Below are 23,556 nucleotides of genomic sequence, written 5' to 3' on the forward strand. Positions count from 1 at the left end.
TCAAAAGAAAAAGAGATGGGTGAAGGTTAGTAAGGGGTTGATGCTGGTGAGTGGGCACAAACTGAACCACACGACAGATAAAAGAAGAAGAACCTTTCTTTCCTTTTTCCTACACCTTTAACATGTTTCTCATGATGGAAAGTGCCATCCATCTAAAGCAATTCCTATCAAAACCCATTGAGTTCCAAGGAGGGCTGAGCATGGGATTTTGGCCAATTCAAGCCTCTGTCCTAGTTATGAGCTTGCAGGTGGTTCAGAGAATGGAAAGCAGAGAGGCTAAGCCAACTCATCTACTGGAGTTTCTGAGCATCAGTCGGCCAAGTCTGGAGTTTGGACAGCAATGGCTGAGACCTGCTCTACGAAAATAGGCAAGAAAAGGGCCAGATGTCAAGAAGTGCAAAAACTAGGACAGATATCAACATCATTTCTGTAGTCTAGGGAGAACTGCTAATGTATGTAATGAGTTATCACAGGTCAGAAGGGGAGGGCTGCACTTTATGCAAAACCTCTGACATCCCTCTGATGATAAGAGCATTGTGGGGCATGCCTTAGGACATTTTACCCCCATGTTCATTAGGTTTTCTCATCACTAGGGTTGTATCATGACTGAAGCCATCAAAATGGGAAACAGAGTCAGAGAATAGAAGAAAAGATAATGCAAGCCATGTGCCTTGCATGAAAATGAATAGTCTTTGACAAACTAACTTTTTTATTGGACTTTGCATTGCCTGCAGGGCTAAAGAGAGTCCACCCAGCAATGCAGCATGCCTGTGGAAGTCATGATGGATTTTAAATACTAGATTACAAAATGGTATCACATACCACTGATCCCTCACGACAATATAAAACTGGCCCTGCATGGTGGGTTGCATTTGGCCTAAGGCAGTTCTCCTGAAACACTTGGTGTGGTCAGCATTGCGGGCAAGCCATCATTCTGGTCTGAGAACAAGACAGTAATTCACATGCTCACCTCCAATGAGCTCATGGAGAGGGTGGAGACGGTCTCACTTTTGGACACCACACCCGAGTTCCCTGAGTCACCTGTGTCACACAGGCTGTTGGGAATCTGTGACTCGTTGGAGATATTTTGTGGAGCCAGCTGCTGCTGCTGTTGTATCATGGGGGAACCTTGCACCTCGCTGCATGTCATGGTTACAGGCTCCCGTGGAGGACTCTTGACAACAAAGCCTGGGTCAGTAGCCATACTGAGGTGGATGAGCCGTGTCTGTGGCATCTGGTCAATATTGATGCTGTATTTGCTCTCGTCTTTGGGCGGTTTGGCCCGTAAGGTAGACGTGTTGGTAGGCAGAATGACGTAGCTGGTGTCCAGCGTTTGCTCTTGTGCCCGGGAGAGTTCTGAGTCCAACTTCTTAAAGATGTCCCCATCACAGATGTAGATGGACTTAGGTGGCTGGTTCTTGTCCTTCTTCAGAGTGAGAGTGTGATTGCTGAACTCATTCAGGTTGATGGCCCCCAGGTAGTGCGGTGAGCCCTGAAGATGCATCTTGGAGACATTGGCTGGAAGACTGTTAAAGTTTGATGACCCCTTCTGGTGGTTGAGTTTCAATTTCTCTTCATCCGGTAGTGATGGACGCTTGAGTGTTCCTGTGATGGTTGAGGTCCTGCAGGTGGTGATGTCTTTATTCAGCACTAGGGAGACAGACAAGTATCCTTAGCACCTCACCTAAGTTTTTGTTAATACATCAATACACCTACCACAGTCACACCATACTAGCATGTTCCGTTAGACCTTCTAGAAAGGGGCTACAGTGGCAAAAAAATGATTTATGACCTTTTTGTTATTTTAATATCCAGGATGCTGAAGGCAAAGCTAAAGCAAGGGAGGAAAAAACCCCAACTTTCTCATTTTGAAAGAGTTCTTTACGCTGCAAATTGTCCAACACAATCGTGGCCAAAACTCCAAACCAGGCCATCACGTATTATCACATCAATAACAGTGTCTGGAAAAGCAAATACATGTCTATATATTTAGTACTTTTAGTATATGCATATGTGATACATATACTAGCCTATAAAAAACAAGATTTTTTGAAAATAAAAGATTTCTTTCATATAAAAAAATACTTTGATTCAGAAAATAGCTGAACTGGAGTATAATGAATGATTTAAACCATAAATTTTTGTTTGTTTCTTTAAACTCTGAACTGCTGCAGGTTGATCTTTTCCCGGGAACAGTTTCAGTGTCAGTAATTTGGTATTTTAAAACACAACACATTTTGTTATAAATTTCTAACTGCTCTTCAAAAAGCTTACATTCCAGTGATCATGCCAAGCCTTTGTGAGAGCTACTTATTTAGTGTTTCTCAATTTCCCTTGAGGAAAGAAAGGAGTGCCGTGAATATTCCTCAATAGGAGAAGAAAACCTTAAGCCGAGGACAAGGTGAACATGCCAATTAGGAGGTAAATAAAGGACACACAGACACACATTCCCACACGATGCTCTCCACAAGAAGACATCTGCTCCTTTTCTAGTCATAAGAATCTATTTCTCAGGTGATTTCAGGCTGCAACAAAGACCTTAGGAAGATAATGACATCAACACTGATGTCTCCAGGGCATGGAAATCACAGACTGTGGGGCAGGGGCAAAGTGGTGTGGGACTCAAGGCTACTTACCCAGTATTTTAGCACAGGAAAGGAGAAATAAACGCATGTTTCTCTTTAACCCATTTCAAATTAAAAAAAAAAGGTCCTTTAACCGATTTTTTTCTCAATGACCAGAGACATGGACAAGCTTTTGGGGTAAGCTGATACTGTTCAGCTGCTCCACCTGGGAGAGAGGCAGGACATGCCATAGGCATCCCACGGGACTAAGGACACACTAATTCTTCTACCAACTCATACTGGGAGTGATGGGTGCTGGAAAAGCAAACCTCCTTCAGACTACAGAGCAAGCAAGGCATGATGACAAGGATACCAAGAATAAAAAAACTTTTAAAAAGCCTAAAAGATAACACACTGAGCAGCCGTGGTCATCTTGGCATTGCTAGAAGACACGTTAGGATAAATCAGAGCATTATGAAGCACACACTGCAGGAAGATGTTACTGAAGCCAAACCCTTCACTTGGGTGTGTCAGTAAGGTTTATTCCTTAGACTCTTCCCCATGCTCACGTCAGCTGCAGAAAGCAGGTTGGAAGAGGTTTGCACTTGGCAGCCTCCAAGCATGGAGTGGGCTGAGCTTTCAACACTGCGCCACGGACCAAATCCTCCCAGTGAATCTAGAGTGAGGAGGTTTTGGGTGGTGTGAGGTGTATCTCCAATCCATTGTAACACGAGAGCTGGTGCCTCCAGGAGAAATGGTGTCCAGAAACAAACAGATTTCTGTATTTTATTATTCAATAAGCAGAATGCATGGGATGATGCACCATACAGAAAGGTGTCTGAAATGGGGCCTGTTATTAAGTACTTAGCTTAACGCAGAGTCACAGCACTTTATCAGAGGAGGAATATTTCTTCAGGCAGACATCAACAAACAAATTGTATAGCTGTATGCTGGCAAAGGAAAAGAAGGCTAGGCTGTTAGCAAGCTGCTGATCCAGGGTCTTATGCCCTGAAGTCATGTGAAACCAATTAGCTCTTTCCTTTCCTCTGGGAAACTCAATCTGGGAGCAAGAAACTTAGTTGCAGATCCAGAAAGGCTCCTTGATTGTAGGAGTGCTGGGTCTGCCTTGGTTTCCAGCACAAGGTGGGCTGCTGGCTGTGTAGCTGGTTGTGGGTGCCAACACCCAGTCTGGATGCATGTTTGCTGAGCATGCGTTCAAGTCAGACCTGGTCTCACATGAACGTTTTTCGCACGTGATGTTTTGGAACTGAGATCTTTGATGTCAAAAAGGAAGAATGAAGACAAATGAGAAGAGCAAAACAACTAGAAATTAGATTAGAGAGTGTGAGACAGAGAAACAGAAAGAAAAAAATGGACAGACCCTGAAAAGAGATAAATGGACAGAAAGAGACCATGAAATAAGATATCACAGGGATAAGTGAGATAAATATACTGTGACTGTGATAAGCATAGGGAGAGGGAGTGAGGTGGAGAGAAGGACAGGAAAGGATAAATAAGATATAGATAGATATTAGATAGATAAATGATAGTGACAGTGATAGACAATACACCGAAACAGAGTGACAGAGATAAATGTTGACAGAGATGGAAACATATAAATAGCAGGTACAGCAAGACAGACAGCTGAGGACAGAGATAAATAAGTGATTGCAAGATAGAAAGAGATGAATTATAGATAAATACATTAGAAGCAGACAAATAAATGATAGATTAGATAAAGAAACAGATAAATGAAAGGGAGAGGTAGATAAGGAAGGGAGGGAGGGAGGGAGAAAGGAAGGAAGGAAAGAAGACAGGCAAGAGGGAAGGAAGGCAGGAAGGCAGGAAGGAAGGACGGAAGGAAGGAAGGAAGGAAGCAAGGAAGCAAGGAAGGAAGCAAGGAGGGAAGGAAGGAAGGAAGGAAGGAATGAAGGAAGGAAGTGACAAAGGAAGGAAGCTTTCCCATGATGGTAACTGAACACACAGTATGTATTGTCCTTGGCTAAGGGAGATCCTGGTTTGGAAGATATGAATTATACACACGTGCCAAGCAAGCTGGTATTTCTCTTGCTTGGGAGAAGGGAGAAGTATGGGTGGGTAAATGAAAGCCTAAATATCTACAAAGGGTAAGAAAAACCCCCAGCCAAATGGTCAGGCATGCCAGGACCAAGAGAGGACAAAACCTCAGAGACGAACAGGTAGCAAAGGAGAATCCAGACAGCATAGACACCCCCAGGGGAATGAGAGAAATGGGAATTACTGGGGAAAGGGATTTTCATCTCATGCAGACCTTCAGGATCAAAATGAATGTGTGTGATTAAACACACAGCAGAAAGGTGCAGACAAAGGAGGTCAGACCTGATCCACCTCCACATGTACAAGCAGCTGACAACTGCACTGGAAGAGTGTACGGAACCAGGTGAAGTGATGGGAAGGCTCTCCATATTCCAGACCTTCTCAAAGATACCTCTCCTGAGCACAGGGCTGTCTGAAGTTGGTGTGAGTGGTGTGACCCACCCTGGGCAGGGGTTGCTAGAGCAAAGAAGGATCACAGTAGGAAGAGATATATCCAATCTCTTCTTCCTTGATACTCTTTGCCACTGTATTACATAAGCCATAGGTAAGAAATCATACCTCAGAGGAAAGGTTTAATCTTAGCCAAAAGGCCAAGAGAACTGTGGGGAAAAAGAACAAGCAAAGCCCAGGGGGAATTAGGGGAGATGATTTCTTTTGGTCAGGGTTGAGAGTAAGGGCAGCCCACACAAGTACATGCAAGCCACTAAGACACACACAAATAAAACAGAAAGGAAAAAAAATGGCCTAGTTCAATCCCCAAACCAGGTCACTTGTTGATTCTCACCTGTGATGTGCTCACCTGATCTACAAGCCATATCCACATCCTTCTCAAAATCGGTCTGAAAGACAGAGAACACAGAGGACATGGTCAAAAAGAGGCAGGGGGAGAAAGCAAGCCATTTGGAAAATGCAAAAAACACTTGAATTAGTGATCCAGACACAACCACTGCCAGAAGACTGGAGGAGAGCTGTACTTTTTGAGCTTTGAAACATGTCAAACAGGTCACTTTTTTCCAGCTGTGACTCTTGAACCTCATACAGTGGGAAAGCTGTAACATTTCTTTTTGGCTGGATTCATCTGCTCATCCATAAACTAATTCCACTTATTACAGTATCTCCCCGGAACGTGTTTACGCACATTCCTAAAAAACAGGGGACATGTTCCTGGTCTGATTTGCCTTGGATATTTCTTCCCACGTTCGTTCTAAGTGGATTCCCCTCCACTCATTTAAAAGATCGGGGGACACCACTGAGAATGCTCCACACCCACTGGGATTTCTTGTGATCCATCACCAAGTCACATGAAGTGGAAACAAGCCTCTACTTCTGAAACCCTTAGCATATAAAATCAATGGTCCCTGCAGGCACAAAGGCTGAATAACTTTCTCAAGCAGTCTGTACAGCCAAATTAAACCCCTTTATTCTCCCAGGATGAGTTAATCCTTTTTCTAAAGCTTTTAGCAGATAACATTTCAAAGAACTGGATACACTGAGTCACAGTGGGCCGTGAGTTTTCATGCAGTAATAGAAAAGCCACAAACTAGCGAAAGGTAGAAGAGTTCACTGGTTATTTACAGTATCATTTCAGAAAGAAGACACTTGATACAATTGTATTTATGTGATTAAATGTATTCCAGTTTAATACTAAGGAAGGTGTGAAAAAAAATTCCCATCTTCCTTGGATAAATACTTTAGTATTAGCAGGTTGAGATCCGATAACTTTTTAAGAGCTGGTTGAGGAATTACCTCAACCTTCTTGATGATAATTTATTAGTAAAATGTTTGGGATATCAAATCAATCTGAAAAGAACAGAGGAGAAATATGACTGAGCTAACGTTTAAATGGGCAAGTGGGATGACACAGAAAAATATAATCTCATTTTTATTACTTGAGTTCCAGAAAAATGTAACTGAACAGTCTGTACTAGTTCTACTGATAAATAAATGATAGGTTTATATTTAATACCAGTCAACAAGATTTTGTGGGAAACAGTTCTACTCAGCTAAGCCTCTTTTCACTTATTGGGCAGATTTGGAGATTACTGGAAAAGGTAGCAGCAAAAATGCCATCCTGTAAAGCCTTAGATTTCTTTGGTTATAGGACAACTCAGTCACTCTAAAGTAACATTGTACTCCTCTAAAAATATCAGTGAGGAGTCATCATTCACATCTGGATTCCGGAGCTTTTTGTGCTTCAGTGTGAAGAAACTGACTGTAAGCTCTCAACTTCTCAACACATCCATCAACAGTGCAGAAGTAAATGTAATCTCCTTGCTAAAAACTTGCAGCTGACACAGAATTTTGCAAGATGGTTGATAATGCATGAAAGAAGAGAGTTATACAGAGAGACAAAAATCTGAAAATTCAGAATATAGCGCTTGGGATGGTGACAATAGAGTAACAAATACAGCATCCACATTTTTAAAGGATGGTGGGAGTCTGAAGGGGATGTGGAAAAGGTTCATATAAAATATTCGAAGGGAAATGTCTTACAGAGGTAGAATAAAAAAGCTTGGTGCGTTAACCTATTGAAAGGAAGATTGAGACCGGATATGATCTTGGCGTCTATTATTGAACGAGCAAAAGTAGTAGGCACGCAGGGGGCTTTATGATTACACATACATAGGCAGAGCAAGAACCTAAGTCTGAAAATGAGAAGATTATGCATTTAAATTAGAAATGAGGCACCTGTTTTTAATAAGCACCTATGAGGTGTGGTAGAATTGTGTATTTCTCAACGCCTTGATTTAAGAATTGTGCTGTTTGAAATGAGATGCTGTACTCAAGCACAAGCTACTTAGCTTAGCACAGGTGTGACTAAAAAAAACACTACTGGGTTATGATATACCTCTGATATTAACTAGATCATTTTGGAACTTGTTAAAATCTTGTGATTGTCCTGATGTTCTCACCCCAACCTCAGAAACCAAATGCCTTTTTTATGATCTACAACATAACACTGAAGCAGATGAAAGATGACTCCCCATAGCTTATCCTTCTACGGTCATATCTAGACTGTTTGTAAAGGACTTACACAACAGGACCAAGATTTGCAGTGCTTAAACTATACTCCCAGTGAAGCAATGTAAACAAGTGTGCTTTTGAGAGGAACAAACCCCTTTGGGACAGCATCTACATAATAATGGCCCAACACACCGTGATTGAAACAGTGTTAAAGTGCCGCCTCCTACCTCCATCTAGGACAAGGCAGCATGATGGGGATGAAAAGGTCTGGAACACCTGAGAGATATATTTTGGCTTTGTATTTTCTGGGAAAGAGAGGATCGTACCAAGGTCTTACACAAAAAGTGCTGCATAAGTTTGAGCCTCTTCGTATTACAATGAAGAGAGATTTGTGTGAAAGAGTCTATGCTAAGTGCTACATTTGTTCCAGCCGAAAGTTTCAAGGAAAAAAGAATGTTGACTGAAAAATCTATGATGGACAGAGCCCTGTTTACCAGGTAAGAGTTAAAAATTCCCATAGGTCCCTTAATAACAGACTAGGTGTTTGTTTTCCCTACCATTAGCTGAGCGTGTCCATTCTGAAATGATCCCCCTGAGTCTCCATTGCCCTCTTCCTGTCGATCTACTACTCGGCACTTCACAGCATCCTGGACCTGCAGGAACAAATGGATTTGCAAAAGTCTGAGTCAGACAGAAATACTAAACCATATTAATTTCTGATGAGGACCAAAAAAAAAGTGAAGTCTTTGGTATCTCAAAAGAACATGGATCCTACTTTACCATTCACATACTCATTTCAACTGGTTTATCTATTATATATATCACATACTAACAGGGCAGCTCAAAAGTTTTACAGGTATCCTGCGTCACAATGTTGGTCAATTTAGTTGACTGATTTATACAGTCAAGAATAAAAAACTCTTCTATTTTGCACCTTGCAATGTATTTACAATGAATGCTATTCCATAAATCATTATACTGAGGTCTACAGCGTCTGACTATAATCCTACATCAGCTGTAATATACCTATGATCCAAAATGCACTGAAATCAGTGGAAAAAATTGCCAGTGACTGCAATGGGAGTTAAATGCAGGCCCATATTCATAACGCAATTAGCTGAAGGAGTCTCAGCCAAGCCAGTGGTGTAATTCCATTGATTTCACTGGCCTGACATAAGAAATTAATCTGTTTTACTTAATTTAGAGGAGCTGTAAGAAGATAAAATGAATATTGAAAAAAACCCAAACCCTTCCTGTCTTTGTTATTAATAGTCTATCCACTCAGTAGGATGAAAAGAATAAAAGAAACGTGAAAGATTTGTCCTTTTCTTCCCTGATATAGCTTACCATTTTAAATCTCCACAGGGAGGCTGGAGAAAATTTACTCAATTTCCTTGCTTGATTATTGCTAGCTTTACGTTCTAGCTTGAATATCTAGGCACTAATGCCAACGTGCAATCATTCTGCAAACCTTGGTACAAGTTGCGCCTCTTGAAATCAGACGAATTTTTTTTTTTAATATTCCATTTTTGGAATGATTTTGAAAGATATTCTGGAAAAATCAATGTAGATGTTAAACAAGAAAAACCTGCCGTGTTAGTTCATGTGAGACTTTCCTCCAAATTCCACTCAGCAGTACACTCAGCATGACAACCATTGGTTCAACCCTCGACCAACAGTGTCATGGTCACTGCCTACACAAAGGCAGAAGTTCATTAGAGAAGCGACCAGGGTGACTGCACATTTTTCAGATGTGTTCTATGGGAAGTTTGTTGGTTATATAAAAGCAAATGATTCATTCGTCTCACCTCCCGCCTTAGGATGCAATGGACCATAACAATGACAAATCCCTCCAATGAGTCAAAGACAGCAAAAAGGATCTGGAAGAGTGCTGACCGCCGATCAGTGATTGCCAGAACTGCAGACATCCAGGTGAGAGCCAGGAGAGGTAGGACCACGCAGGAGCTCCAAAGGGATGCCCTGTCAAGGAAGAGGAAGAGAGAATTCAGCTCCACTTCAGCCTCACCCACTTCCAGGTGGGATGCTAATTCAGCCTCCTGATCCCATGGGGCTTCAGAAGACTTCTTCAGAAAATGTATACTTGAGTTAGACGTCTTCTGAGCCCCTTTCACAGGGAAGCAGGAAGATGCTTTGCACACTCGCGCTACCGAAACAGGTGACACACGTTTCTACGGGAGAGACTAATTTTCAATGGTGCAGTCATGCATAAAACTTGAGGTGGGGAGAAAGAATGCAGATACCTCACTCCCCCCCTTCACGCCTTTCCCACTTCTACATCACTAGTTCACAACGATGGCATTTCCCAAGGAGGAGAGACAAAATACAATCACCGTAGGTTGCCAAAGGGAAGGGGAACAGTTGCAGCAGACTGGTTTGTCACAATGGCTGTCGGTACTTGGGTTACAGACACTTTGGACTTCCACAGCACATGGAAGACACCAACATGGGGACATGTGTCACAGTTTCAATTGACTAAAACACACAAGCATAGAGCTGATGTGGAGCCTGATCTTTTGCTGTTGCTTCCTTACTCTACAACTGATAGTCCCTATAGCACTACATCAGTGAGCATCAGAACTGACAACTGACTCACATTTCTTGTAAACAGAACATTTTTCTGCTTTCTTGAATGTTCCGTAAAACACCTGCACTGGTGTCTATATTCAACAATTATTGAAATAACTTTATTCTTGGGTGGAGACGCTGGGTGAAAATAACTGAAGATACAAGCCATTTCTTAATTCACAAGACAGAAAACTGGACAAAACAGTTTTCTGCAATGCAAGTACTGCCACATGAAGTTCCACTTTTTCTACGAATGATGGCTCTAGAAATGGGAAAGCAGCTCTATTTCCATGGGCTGTTTAGTCATTCAGCTCTCTGTCCAAAAAACGGTCAAAAGAAATTCTAATGGCTTGCTATGGAGATTTTAAGCTGCCTGTCACCCTATATATTTGGCAGCACTCATGCACCAAGAGTATTTGGAGAGTTGCTCTGTGGGCTTTTATCTAAAAAATACAAGTAGACCTATGCACAGACTGACTAACAAGTTGAACTTCAAGATAGAAACCCTTAACCTATACACTAACAAACAAATACAGGCAACACAATAAATAACAGGACAGATATTGTGACACACGTTTTATAGTACTTACATGGGGCTTGCTTACCATTTTCTGATATATGATCAAGTTTTTAATAATGTTTACTTGCTGGTTATCCAGGTACTGCTCTCACAGAGCTGAGTGAGAGTTTTACCTGAACAAAGCTGGAGCTTGGACACGGGTATGGCCATCAGGATGTAACGCCCTGGCTTCAGTTAAGAGTTTTTCAAGGATTGTTACACCAGTTCTGCTGTAATGACCACATACTGAAGTGACAGATTATTTTTATAGTCATAGTGATACTCTGAGTGCAAATCCTTCTGCAACCTGCCCAGACTCAGATGTGTTCCTTAGTGTTATTATTAAGCAATGTAATTTACCTAAGGGACCAGGTAAATGGAATATACCTTTGTTAAATTAAAACAAACATTATGAGGCTTCCATGTAAGTTAAGGGCCATGACATAAGCTGACACCTTGCAGTTTTATACAGGATGACAAACTGAATTTTCTTTAATGTCCAATATGAGCTATAATTTCAAAGTATTAAAAAATTAAAAAAAAAGCATCAGCCAGACAGCCCTCAACCAAACAACTCCTAAACAGTAGTTTTTATTCCACTTCTTCCTCAGCCATCTGAAATCTGTCTCATGCTACTGAAATCTCTCTCTGCTATCATTTGCAGTGGGGCATTAATAAAAGTGGCAAAGCAGTAAGTGCAGTGAAAAAATCAGAGGTATGAAAGACAAACAGAAAGATAAGACTTGCTCCGTAACTTGCCACTCTAGATGTGTCTTCCACGCAGGTATCAGCAAACACAACATGCCTGATGCTTGGCTTGGTAAATTAAGTTGTTCTAGTAGCAACCTGCAACGGTGATTGCTGGAAACCAGCAAAATCAATAGATGCTGCTAGAAAAGGTCTGTACCAGACAGCTCTGCTTCCTGGAATTATCTGGTCTCCCAGTGTATTCTTAATACACACATATGTGTACGTTACTACCACCAACATGGAAACAAGAAACCTGGCAATCACATCTGAGAATGGAATCAACCTCTAAGTACAGGTCTGAACCAGCCATCTAAATCTGGATGGGTTTTCCATTCTTGAAAAGGGCTCCAACGTCAGATTGTCAGTGATTTGGGCCTGGAGCCAAGACTTCTATGTGGGTTTGGGGTTATAAGGGATGCTGCTGAGGAGGTAAACTATGAATCCAGCACTTTTTGCCTTTAGCATATGGTTAGATTTCAATCTGCTGGCTTCAAAACCTGCTTAAAAAAATATGCAGGCACTCTGCTTTAACAAGGCACTGCTTCGGTCTGTCTGCTATCCAGAGCACAGATGCAATGATCCATAACTATAGTGGGCTCCCTTCAGAACTCCTGCTGTCCTCTCGCTGGACTCAGTGAGTCCTTCCCAGCACCCTGCTCGGTGTGTCTCCATATGGGGAACCATTCAACTTTCTCCTGAGTCCAGACATCCTGATGGATTTTGCTATTATTCCCATCATAAGCAACCTTAAATCATCACTTAAATCTCTGCCCTTCCAACCAAATTATGAAAACGTCGTCTGCCTTTCCAGCTCCGGTGGTGAAAACAGCATTACGCCACATATTCACCTGGAGTAAATCTGGATTTTCCCAACTGACTTGTGCTGACTTACACCAGCTAAAAGTATGGCCTTTCTACTCACTGTGCTTCACCCTGCAGATGCCTTCCCAACAATATTCATCCCTTACGAACGTTATGGGAAGGTTGCTTGACACTTAATGCATAATCTTTATTCGCAGGCAGCAGACGGCAACAGGTCACAGGAATGTAACCAACTCTGATTTCACATTCAGAGCTCTGCTTAGCTTTCAAAATATTAAATTCAAAACAAGTTCCGTTTTAAATAAAATCTTATCAAGACTGAAATTTCAGAAGAAAACCTGGGGAAAGATAAGTGGTTTTGCTGCGACATTGCCCTTAATTCCACATGCTGTGAGGGGAATTCAGAGCAGAACTCATATGTCTGCCACCTTTGCATCTGTCCCTTTTTAAGAGGTACTGTGCATCCTTTAAAGGTTCTAGAATAACTTATGGGACTAAGAAACTTCCTATTACAGTGCCACGTGATGTGAAATGAAATGATGATTTGTTATGGAATGACATTGTGATTATTTAATGACTCTTCAATATGGATTATCTATGACCAATGTAGCCAGGATTTTTATTCAAGGCAAAGGAATTAGCTGGCAGATCCTCTTATTTGTCACATACATGACAGCACTCATGAAGAGTTACAGCAATACCAAGGGAAGAGCATTAGGCTGCAGTGTGGAAGCAGCATGGTCTGTTGTGTGCTGACCATGCCGTGGCAACGTTACTCAGCAGTACAGATGTAGTGTCATGTTGTTCCTCCCCACCACACCACGCTACTGCTGCATTGCAGAGGAAGGGTGTTACTGTGGGATACGGCAAGGCCACAGCACAGGGCAACCAAATATAATTACAGCATGGCCACACGATAACACTGTCCACAGCTTTATCTAGCATGGCAATGACTTAGCACATGGTAGACCCAGCTCTGGCAATGAGCAGATCACGGCCTTTGGTCAGAATGTCAAAAGCTAGCTGTGGTTTTGTTCTTTAGCTAGCTGGCAGCCTTGAGAGTCTTCATCTTTGCAAAAGAAGCAGGATAAACTGATGGCACTTAGGGGACAGTAATGGAAAGAGGGAAAAAAAAATGGTTTTGGAAACAAAGATCTACATGAAGAAAGATTAAGAAGCCTGCACCCTGACAAAAGGTGAGTGCAGGGGGATACACAGTACATGCCAACAAAGATGTAAAGGGCCATTATAAAGAGGTAAGTGACCAATTCTTCTCATTACCCAACACTGATAGGGCAGCCAGGACAATAAGCTAAAGAAACAGCAGAAAGAAAAAGAAAACTTTAAAATTCAGAAAGCAGCTCCTAGAGAGGAGCTCTGGAAAGGGATATTCCTGCTATTCCTGCATCACAGCAGTTGTGCTCCTGGAAAACCACTATATAAGGGTTTACTTTATCCATTCTCTTCTGCTTTATCCCTCCTCCAACTTGTATTCCTCCTAAAAGCAAGAGTGTTAGCCCAGTTTTAGGGAGACTCCCTTTAACTCAATGTCTGTATAACCAAGATAAGAAATCTCTAACTAGAAACGAGGGCACTGTGCATGCTGTTCCCATGCATGTGCAACACAGAAACACAAGATACTACTTCTATTTTCTCCAAAAGATAATTCTTCTCTTAGTTGCTGCAATCTGAACCATATGACTAGAAGAACAGGAAATTAAATGACTCTAAATGAGACAGACAGGCAATAACAGGCAAGTATTGTTCTTAGGTTAAGGATACAGTTTCAAATTGCTTGAACTATAAGAACAACACTCTCCTGAGGAACAGTCTCCTTCATAAAACCAGCCATGCATAGAAATATCGATTCACATTAATCCTGGAACTACAATAAGGGCAGAAAATTTGACATCTAAGACTTCCTGAAATGATTTTGAGCAAAGATAAAGAGCAAATCCCTTATATGGGAGATTTGACACATGAGCCTCTGATAACTTAAGTTGGATGATGCATGAGAAAGGTCATGAGGCCTCCATGACATTGATTCTTACGTGGGTTGCCTCCAAGAAGAATAGATTGTGACAGGGCCTTAGTCTTGGACTGGTTTCTTCCCTATGGTCAGAACCTAAGTGTCCATATTTGCAATGCACTGCCTGGCAAGAATTCATAGAATGGTTTGGGTTGGAAGGGACCTTAAAGATCTTCTAGTTCCAACCCCCCTGCCATGGGCAGGGACACCTTCCACTAGACCAGGTTGCTCCAAGCCTCATCCAGCCTGGCCTTGGACACTTCCAGGGATGGGGCATCCACAGCTTCTGTGGGCAACCTGTTCCAGTGCTTCACCACCCTCGCTGTGAAGAATTTCTTCCTGCTATCTAATCTAAACCTCCTCACTTCCAATTCAAACTCGCTACCCCTTGTCCTATCACTACACTTGCAAAAAGTCCCCCCCAGCTTCCTTGTAGCCCCTTCAGGTACTGGAAGGCTGCAATAAGGTCTCCCTGGAGCCTTCTCTTCTCCAGGCTGAACAAGCCCAACTCTCTCAGCCTTTCATCACAGCAGAGGTGCTCCAGCCCTCTGAGCATCTTCGTGGCCTCCTCTGGACTCGCTCCAATTCCCTCCTTCTAATTCCTTCCTTCCAATTCCTTCCTTCCTTCCTTCCTCCCTCCCTTTGCAAGCACAAGAGTATAAGGCACTCCAGGACAAGTAACAAAACCAGTACTGTAATTAACCATCTAAGATATTCTATCTGGGAAAGGCTGGGATATGATAGACATATCCTCTTACAAGAACCCTCCAGTTTCTGTCAAATGACTTAATTTAGAAAAGCAGCATAAGTAGGAGGTCTGGATTTCATATCCTTTTTTTTTTTTCTGATTTGAAGATGAATCAGAGTATGTGATTTATGACAGACCAATGTCAGACAGCTTAGGGGAAGGAGTTGAGATTGTTTTACTTTTTAAATGAATTTACTATGAACCAAAAGCCTCTCCTATCTGACAGCCTAATTTATTAATAGTAAAGCTTCTGCTGGTTTAGCATTCCTCTGCCATCGCAGGAAACCAAAATGCAGTGACCTGCTAATTCCAGACTTGTGGTATGCGTGTCTGGACCAATGCCATCTCACCATCTCAGCCGGGAACTGTTGCAAAAGGTAAGTAAATGGCTTCAGCAGTGAAAAATAAATGAGATTTTTGTTTAGTTTTTGCATCTGATAGAAACTGCTAGCTCTCAATAGAGGTGATTACATGATCTCTTTTTCTAACGACAATTGGTCGTTTTTATCAGAAATGTACATTTTTCCCTAAACTCTTTTGGATTGTATATAAATGGCTCAGTTTTCTGAGGAAAAAAAAAAAAAAAGAGAAAACCTTGTGTTTTGATTTTCTTTCACATTTCTACATTTTGAGATCTGGCACGCAGCTGCCTATTTTTGTTTAGATTAATGAAAGGTAGGAGTTTTCAAACTGCAAATGTCTAGATCTGAGACTGTTTCTTTCACACATTTTACATATAATACTTCAGACATCAACACCAAAATAGAGCATCACTTGGAAATTATGTAGATAATAAAATTTCAAAAAGGGAAGGAAGAAAGACAAACCTTCCCTCATTGCTCTCCCTCCTACCTTAACCTTCGGGGAAAAAGGCAACCATATAAATAGGAATAATTTCTCCAGTAGAACAAATCTCTGGCCTTTTCATAATTTTTTATTTTTTCACTAACTCCAGTGGCATCTAAGAAGAGATTTATCAGCATTCGACTTTTGTAACTCAGAGCTATGAAACACACTAACATTTTGAGAACTAAGTCCAAGTGCTTTTAGGGGGCCAAAAAGAGGCAGTCAACACTTATCAAATCAGAACTGCAGAGGTATTAAACTTAACTCTAGCCTTTTAGAAGAGAAAAAAAACACTTGGAGGTGATTCACCAAGTCACTTAAATCATACTCAGTGTTCTACAGCCTCTGGAGTAAACAACTCAAGCACATGCTTGAGTGTTTGCCCCCCATCTAGCATCAAAATTAATGGGAACCACATCTTTTAAGTCTGTAACTCCAAGAACTAAGTTAAATGGAGGCATTAAACATCATACACCCAGCTTAAAACAAATGGAATGTCCCTTTGTCTTCCATGGGCTGCTCACATGCTTAAATCTAGGCATGTCATAAAGCACTTTTCAGGATCCAGCCTATCAGCTTTTGCTCCAGAGATGTTTGCAGGAGCCCTACGCTACTCATGGCCCACAGAATGAAGTCAGGGAGAGCTGGGGATGTGGGAAGGCGGGCAGGGACATGGGGAGAGAAAACAAACAAGGGCTGGTGAGTGCAGGGAAATGAAAGAGGGAAATAAAACAAAAGAAAACCAAAGAAAGTGGAAAGAAAGAAAGAAAAGAAGTTGAAATTAGAGGAACTAACATGGCGTTACTGGTGGCTGTGGCCGAAACTTCAGCGGAAGAAACTACTCCACACTTGGAACATTTGAGCGTCATGCCGTAAAGGGGCACTGCCATCTGACTGCAATTAAAACCAAAAGACTGAAACAAAACAAAACACTTCGCTTATGAACACAAACGTAGAAAGGAAGGGGGAAGAGAAGCAAAAAGAAAGAAAGAACGGAAGAAAGGAAGGAAGAAGAAAGGGAACCAACCAACCATACCTAGTTTGAAAAGAGAAACGAAAGACAGGCAGGAATAAAACTCTCTCATCTGTACCACTTCAGATGCGGGAAGTGAGGAAAAAAATGTACAATTCAGAGACGTGTTGGTGCCACTGGAGAGGGTGGAACTGTGTTGGTGAATGTTTTGCCAGATTCAGGGTGCCTCTCTCTGGCACCCATGGAAGAGAAACTAGTACCACTCTCCCAGTCTCCACCTCCTTCTTTTGGTTTGTTTTTGAGAAATTGCTCTTTTCCCTCCTGGCCTTTTTGCTCCAAAACAAAAAAGGTGGCAGGGTTGTAAAGTAGAAGGCAAGAAGTAGGGCTGTGGGGACTGCGTCTGCTCATCTTCTTTCCTAAAGCAATGCAGGGAATAAGTCACATATTTTCTCCACTGGCCCTTGTGTGTTAATCCCGTGCCTTGGTGGGGCTACCCACATGGCAGCTGACAGTTCCAGGAGATAGGCCACCCTTTGTTTGCTTCATCTTTTATGAAGGACATGAAAATGGGACTGTTTATATCCTTGGAGTTAAGCAAGAGCTTGGGTGTTTTGTAAGGTCATCAACTTGCCCTGAAGGGAGCCAGACTGACTGACTATTCTGAAACAATTATTCTCTCACACCTTGTTTTGGAGCTGAAAAAGTATTTGGGATGAACCCTAAGGCTTATTCTTTTCAGTTCCTCCCACTTTTTCTGGGTGGGATCAACCACAGAATCAGGCCATTGTGGGCTGTTCCTAAAAGGGGCTGCAAGGATCTGCTAAAGGGCATGTCCTTGTGATTTTTAGAAGCTGATGTATGTGAACCCACCTAACTGACAAGCCAGCTCTTACTCAGGAGCCCAGAAGCCACATTAGCTTGGCTTTGGCCCTGTTTATTCACAGAATTTATTTGTTTTTGTGCACTCTGATTTGCCCAGATAGACTGCCACACCAGATTTGGTTTAGAAAATGGGCAGGAGTCTGCAAAACATCCTACAGACTACATGCAGTGCCTGGTATCAGAGAGTACATACACATCACTGCCAACGGACAGTAGGTCTGTCATTCTTGGGTGACGGCAATGCAGCTGGTGAGGTTTGCAGGTAGTCAATGTTGGGGATTTACAGCCCTACTCTGCCTGGCAGAGAGATTAGGAAACTTGACAGATCGTTTCTTAAATTTTACATCTTTGTGTTCAGTCTCACTGCAAAAAGAACATCCCCATGAACACCAACACAGCATTATCAGTGGTCCTAGTGGCCCACTTTCAAGTGGCTATTGATTAGTCTTTTAATTAGCTAGAGTGACACAAGCCATTACTTCCTTCCAGAATAATGGCTAAGGTATCCCACAGAAACTTCCATCCTTCAGACACAGAGAAAATTAGCTCCTGTGTCAATAGATACGTATCTCCCAGGAAGGATGGTGCAAATCCAGTGAGGACAATGGCTGAAACAAAGATAAACTGGGTCTTGAGAGGCATTAAGCGCACAGCCCTTAAAAAAGGACAGCTTATCCCCAGATCTATAAGCCACAAAGAACAGACAAGCAGAGAGACAGAGAGAGGCAGAGATAGGCAGCAAAAAAGAAAGTAGATTGATTTGAGGAATTTGATGGAAAATTATACCAGAAAAAACATGAATGACACCGAATCACAAAGAACTGGCCAAAAGACCACTATAACACACAACTGTAACTGCTGTTAGGTGTATTTATGCAGAAAGTTGTAAACAGTAGGCACAGATGTGGATACATTTATATTCTAATTTGTTCTCGTTGGGGGCATGAGGCTGTTAATATACTGAATTTCTATAGGAGGTTTATATTGGTGCCTGTATGTATGAAAGGGTAGCTAATGAAATAATCACAGTGAATAATGCATTCATTTAATTTAGTTTTTTCTGCTTCCTAAATATCCACAAACAGCTCACGGACTCATCTGGTGTGTTCACTGGAGCCTGGACTTTGCTGCCTTTTATTGAACAGTGCTTTACACCACGCACGGTCCTAAGAGCAGGAGCACTGCTTCCGACATGAAACAGACCCAGAAGAAGGGCAATCTGAATCCGTTCCTATTTTAATGTAGTTATTATCTTTCCAATTACTTTCTCCTCTATGCACTGACAATCCAGCTCCATTACACCCTGCCAGGACAGTCGCGCAGAGAGTATTTCACACAAGGTACTGGGACAAACTTTCTCAAGTCCTCTGTATAATCAACAAAGAGATAAAAGAAGTAAAGGTCCTCCAAGGGGCACGTCGGAACAACTAAATAGGGCTCCTGTCTCTCTCCAGTAGCTACAGAGGAAGCCTAGGGAGATTAAACTCAGCAGGCTAAAATTAGCCTTTGTGACTATACCCTATAGTCTCATTCTTCTTCCCTGGCTGCGTGAGCTCACAAATGTTTCTGGAATAAACGCTAGCTGAATAAATTTAAAAATCATTTTAAAGGCTCCTGCCCCTGACATTAAAACATTTGTTTCTAGTAGCACTCCCGTCAACAGAGCTTGAATGTGAATGGAGACCAGTCAGTTGCGGGGAGGTTCTTAACCACTCCAAGCAAGCACCTGCTGGGAGAAACCTGCGTGTTTTTTCCCGTAACCATCAGGATTTGGGGCAGTTGTGTGGGTTTCTCCAGCTCCCCAGGCAATCTCACCCAACTCTCTACAACCTGGTTTTGTGACATGTCTACAAAGTCATTTGTAGACATTGTAGTCATTCCTATTAGAAAGTCAACGTTTTCTGACAGATGTGACAACAATAATCATAGAAATTTCCTCTGCTAAGTATAGGGCAAGACCTATCGTGTCTCAGGTATTATTTCATGGAAACTGTTAGCCCTGATTTACTTGTGCCATCTGATCTGCATGCTGGGCTGCTCCTAGTGTTCAACGGGTCTTTTATGTTTCTTTTTTGCTTTTCCATTTGTTTTTTTGCAACACTGAACCATACTTCTTGCCTCTGCTAAAGGAAACACAACGTTTCTTTACACCATCTCCTCAAATCCAAACATCTCCAAGGCCGATATTCATTCTGAATATCTTCGGATCTACCTTCCAACACGGTTCCCAAGCCCAGGCCAGAAGCGGCTAGCTAAAGGGAAGGGGCACCAGAGCTCTCAAAAGTGCTTCCGCACTCTCAGCGGGTGCACTTCGAAAGGAGAACAAAATCATTGAGCACAGAGAAGGCTTAAAAGTGCTGCACACACACACACGGACACGAAAGAGGGGGGAAAAAAAGAGAAAAGAAAGAAAAAACAAAGAACATCAGAAAAATGACTTTTTTTTTTTTGCTTTGTAGGTTTTGTTTTCAAAGTGCACGTATGAATGTGATCAATAACCAGCTGCTATGTATTAAATAAGGTCATTCTATATATAAGTTTGATTAGAGAGGGAGAGACTGATAGGCAGTAACTTGCTGCTCAGCTAATCCAATAAACCATTTATTTCAGTGCTGACTTTAAAGTGCAGTCATCTTGCTACTGACTCTGCCTGCAGTTTGGGCATTTTCTTGAGTTCTCTCTTTGTAAAGACGGCATCATCCAGTATAAAGCACTCATGTTAGCAGCTGCCTTAAGCAACGCGCTAAGGTCACTTCTTCACATACATGTTCAACCCAGCAGCAACCGATCCCTCTGGTCATCCAAACGTGCTTAAGCCTCCTCTTATTATCACGACCATGGCGCTGCTCAGGCATCGAGATTCCCCTCGTTGCTGCTCCAAGGAACTGTGCAACTTAGGCAGGTCAACACTGCTGATAAAACAGGAACCTCTGCAGGTTCCAGGGTTTCTCCCCTGGCTGGATAAGAGCTTGCTTCTGCCCTCAGTTTTGCTGCAATCACTCAATTAAAAACACTTCTACCAAAACTACTCAATAGTGCAACGACAGGCATATTGAACCTTGTCTGTACTTGCTGTCTCAGTACACAGAGAAACCCAATTTTAGGGCCCAAGGCTTTTGCAGCACCACAGAGGATAAAGCAGCTTATCCTCCCTGCGAAGCCTGGGAGCACAGCAAACAGGGCGGCAGGTACCCATTCTCCCTCTGCTTTCATAGATTGGGTGTATCCGGTGCCACCTCCACCAACTTCCTACGGTTTTAGGCTCTGACTGTAGCTGTGGTGCGGAGGCATCAGAACACCTCTTGCTCTCCTTGGGTCTTCATGAACAACTTCTTCCCTCAAAAATACGATCGTTATCTACAGTGACAAATCAAATGCCATCGACGGACAAGTGAGAGCACACAACTCTGTCTTTCCTGGCAGCAGGTAAGGAGATTGTTTCTCTGACATCAAGCCAAGTAAGGTAGTGGAAAATAACATACTAACATCTGCAGTCAGGCTGACCTGTGCATTTGATTGGACTCAGAGCGTCATCATGCCATTTCTGTCCTTTGCTTGGAGCATGCCATAGCTCAGCAATAAAGTCTGAGTAGGCTATAGACTCATCTCTAGAAACAAAGATGAAGGGGGGTCTCATCCTGCTAGAGTCAGTGGCAAAATACCCACTGTCAATAGTGTTTGGAAGAAACCCAACAGAGAGCCCTGCACAGTAGCTGCTGCCCCAGCCAACCCCTAGTGAGACCGGGGCGATAAGGACTGTGGAGTCAGCTCTTCAATTTATACTACAAAGAAAACCAGGTAATGCAAGCCTCAGGCTTCAGAGATGGAGGCTGTCGTAAGGCTATGGCAAAGATAAAGAACCTCAGGTGGCATCAGAACTCTTTCTTGCAGAAGAGATATCTTTACTTACCAGTCCTCCTCATTATACATCCATCCATCTACTAATCTGTTCACTGCTAGACTTCAAAGACCCTTTCCTTAAAAATCACATACCTTTGCTGTCCCTCAGCCACCTGCCAGCCATCAGACAAGACTTCTCTCTGACACAGCCCACGCCATGTGCTACCCTCAACAATGACGAGCCCCTCTCTGATCCAGCTGCTGTCTCTAGGATTTTGTGAGAAGTGTCACTTTGCTCTCCCTAATCTTTGGGAAGATACATCAGCCTGGGCTGAAGCCATTTGAACAAAGAGATGAACTTCTAACCTTCCTCCACAGTAACACCGTGATGCTTCTTTGTCTCTGCTGCACTGAAAGCCAAGGCAGAGAGATTAAACCAACTGGTTTTTTTTCTCTTTCATTTTGTTTAAATCTACTTTTTGTTTGCATCTCCAATCTCTCTTTCCATTCCTTTGCTGGTTATTGATCACAACATCGGGTGGTTTTGGTTTGTTTGTTTTTATTTATTTATTCTTTACTTAGATGTATTGATAAGGCATACCCTGCCCGTTCCTTCAGTTTCTTATCTGTTATTCCATCTTTGGATACAAGTTTGTTAAAAACCAGAATGCCAATAACCATGTTCACCTGTCAAAAGAGAAACAACACACAATTTTGTTCTTAAGGGGGTCAGGTCAAACTTGGTAGCACAGATGGAAAAGCCTCCAACATTAGGCAAGCTAAGTCCTTCCCATTTCTCCCAAAGACAGGGAGTCACACTTCTGCAGGCCACCACCCCTACTGTCCCCTCTCCACCCTATCCCACCTCCCCTGGCCATGCATCAGTGATTTCAGGAGAGCAGGATGCAGCTGGCAGCAGATTGGAGAGGTCTCCATGATCCAAGACAAGATTGTAAAGTGCTCATATTGTTGCAGGGCTGCTTGAAGCACGATGCAGGCTTGAGGCCCAGCAAGGCAAACTCCATGCATGAGAACAATTTTTCATGGTAATCCAAAGTAGCTGATACATGGGAGAGCAGTGGGTTGACACTGGCTACTTTCAAAAGTGCCTTCTGGATTCAAAGCAGCAACATTAGAAGGATGGGGCAGGTCAGTGCAGACAGCTTGTCATAGTTCTCGCTTGGTGAACCAGCACCGCTGCTCTCAAAATAAGAGGTGGAGGGGCACTGGAGCAAGTAGAAACATCAGCTCCTAAGGTGGGATGTCTTGAGAGCTATTGCAGATGGCATAGCACATAGATTAGACATCTAGTCATTTCCAAAAAAATCAGTGGGCAGGACAACTGCAGGCAACCCTTTGATCTTCTTTGTTAGGGTGAGAGCATGGATGTCTGTATCAATCAGGTATAAATACAGCAAAAAAACGGCTGTGCAGAGCTAAAGTCTTGCAAAGTGATCCTAAACTCTTAACTGTGCCCCTTCTGACTGCATTCACTGCTGCCAGCTGCATCTGTTTTACAGACCTCATCCGAACCTCAGCAACCTCTGAATGTGAACACATCGGTGACACACGAGCACCACCCTCTTCACGGAGGCACAGCGCTGATGGTGGAAAAAAGTGACACTCTCCTGGTTTTGCTGACAGTAAAACATCTGGTGTCGGTAGAACAATGTGCTAGATGTTTTCTGCATGTGGGGCTGGCAAGGAAATGTTTAAGGTCAAATTCAGAGATGTGTAACACTACATGTTAGCTGAGAGCACTGGATCAGTAGATCCTTGAGAGGTGGTCCTAAGAGACATCTAGTACAACACATACCCCAACGGGAGACGTCTGCTCACACCAAGCCTCCATCTAATTAGCCAAATCGTTCTCAAGAATGAGCAGTCTTTCTGTGTTTGGATTGCTGGTTTCAGCCG

At 42.5% G+C, this 23,556-nt stretch overlaps 1 protein-coding gene across 1 annotated transcript in view; it reads right to left on the bottom strand.

Annotated features, from left to right (window-relative positions):
* Positions 1-23,556, bottom strand: part of LOC104509129 (brain-specific angiogenesis inhibitor 1-like) — a gene marked incomplete at its 5' end in the record, with an annotated part of 64,168 nt that overhangs the window by 13,446 nt on the left and 27,166 nt on the right. Inside the window, 5 exons of the mRNA XM_010150968.1 lie at positions 971-1,650; positions 5,440-5,479; positions 8,162-8,257; positions 9,413-9,584; positions 22,241-22,326. Of these exons, the coding sequence (XP_010149270.1) occupies positions 971-1,650; positions 5,440-5,479; positions 8,162-8,257; positions 9,413-9,584; positions 22,241-22,326 (1,074 nt within the window). The remainder of the gene's footprint in view (positions 1-970; positions 1,651-5,439; positions 5,480-8,161; positions 8,258-9,412; positions 9,585-22,240; positions 22,327-23,556) is intronic.

Source organism: Eurypyga helias, unplaced genomic scaffold, assembly GCF_000690775.1.
Source record: "Eurypyga helias isolate BGI_N326 unplaced genomic scaffold, ASM69077v1 scaffold7224, whole genome shotgun sequence".
NCBI lineage: Eukaryota > Metazoa > Chordata > Aves > Eurypygiformes > Eurypygidae > Eurypyga > Eurypyga helias.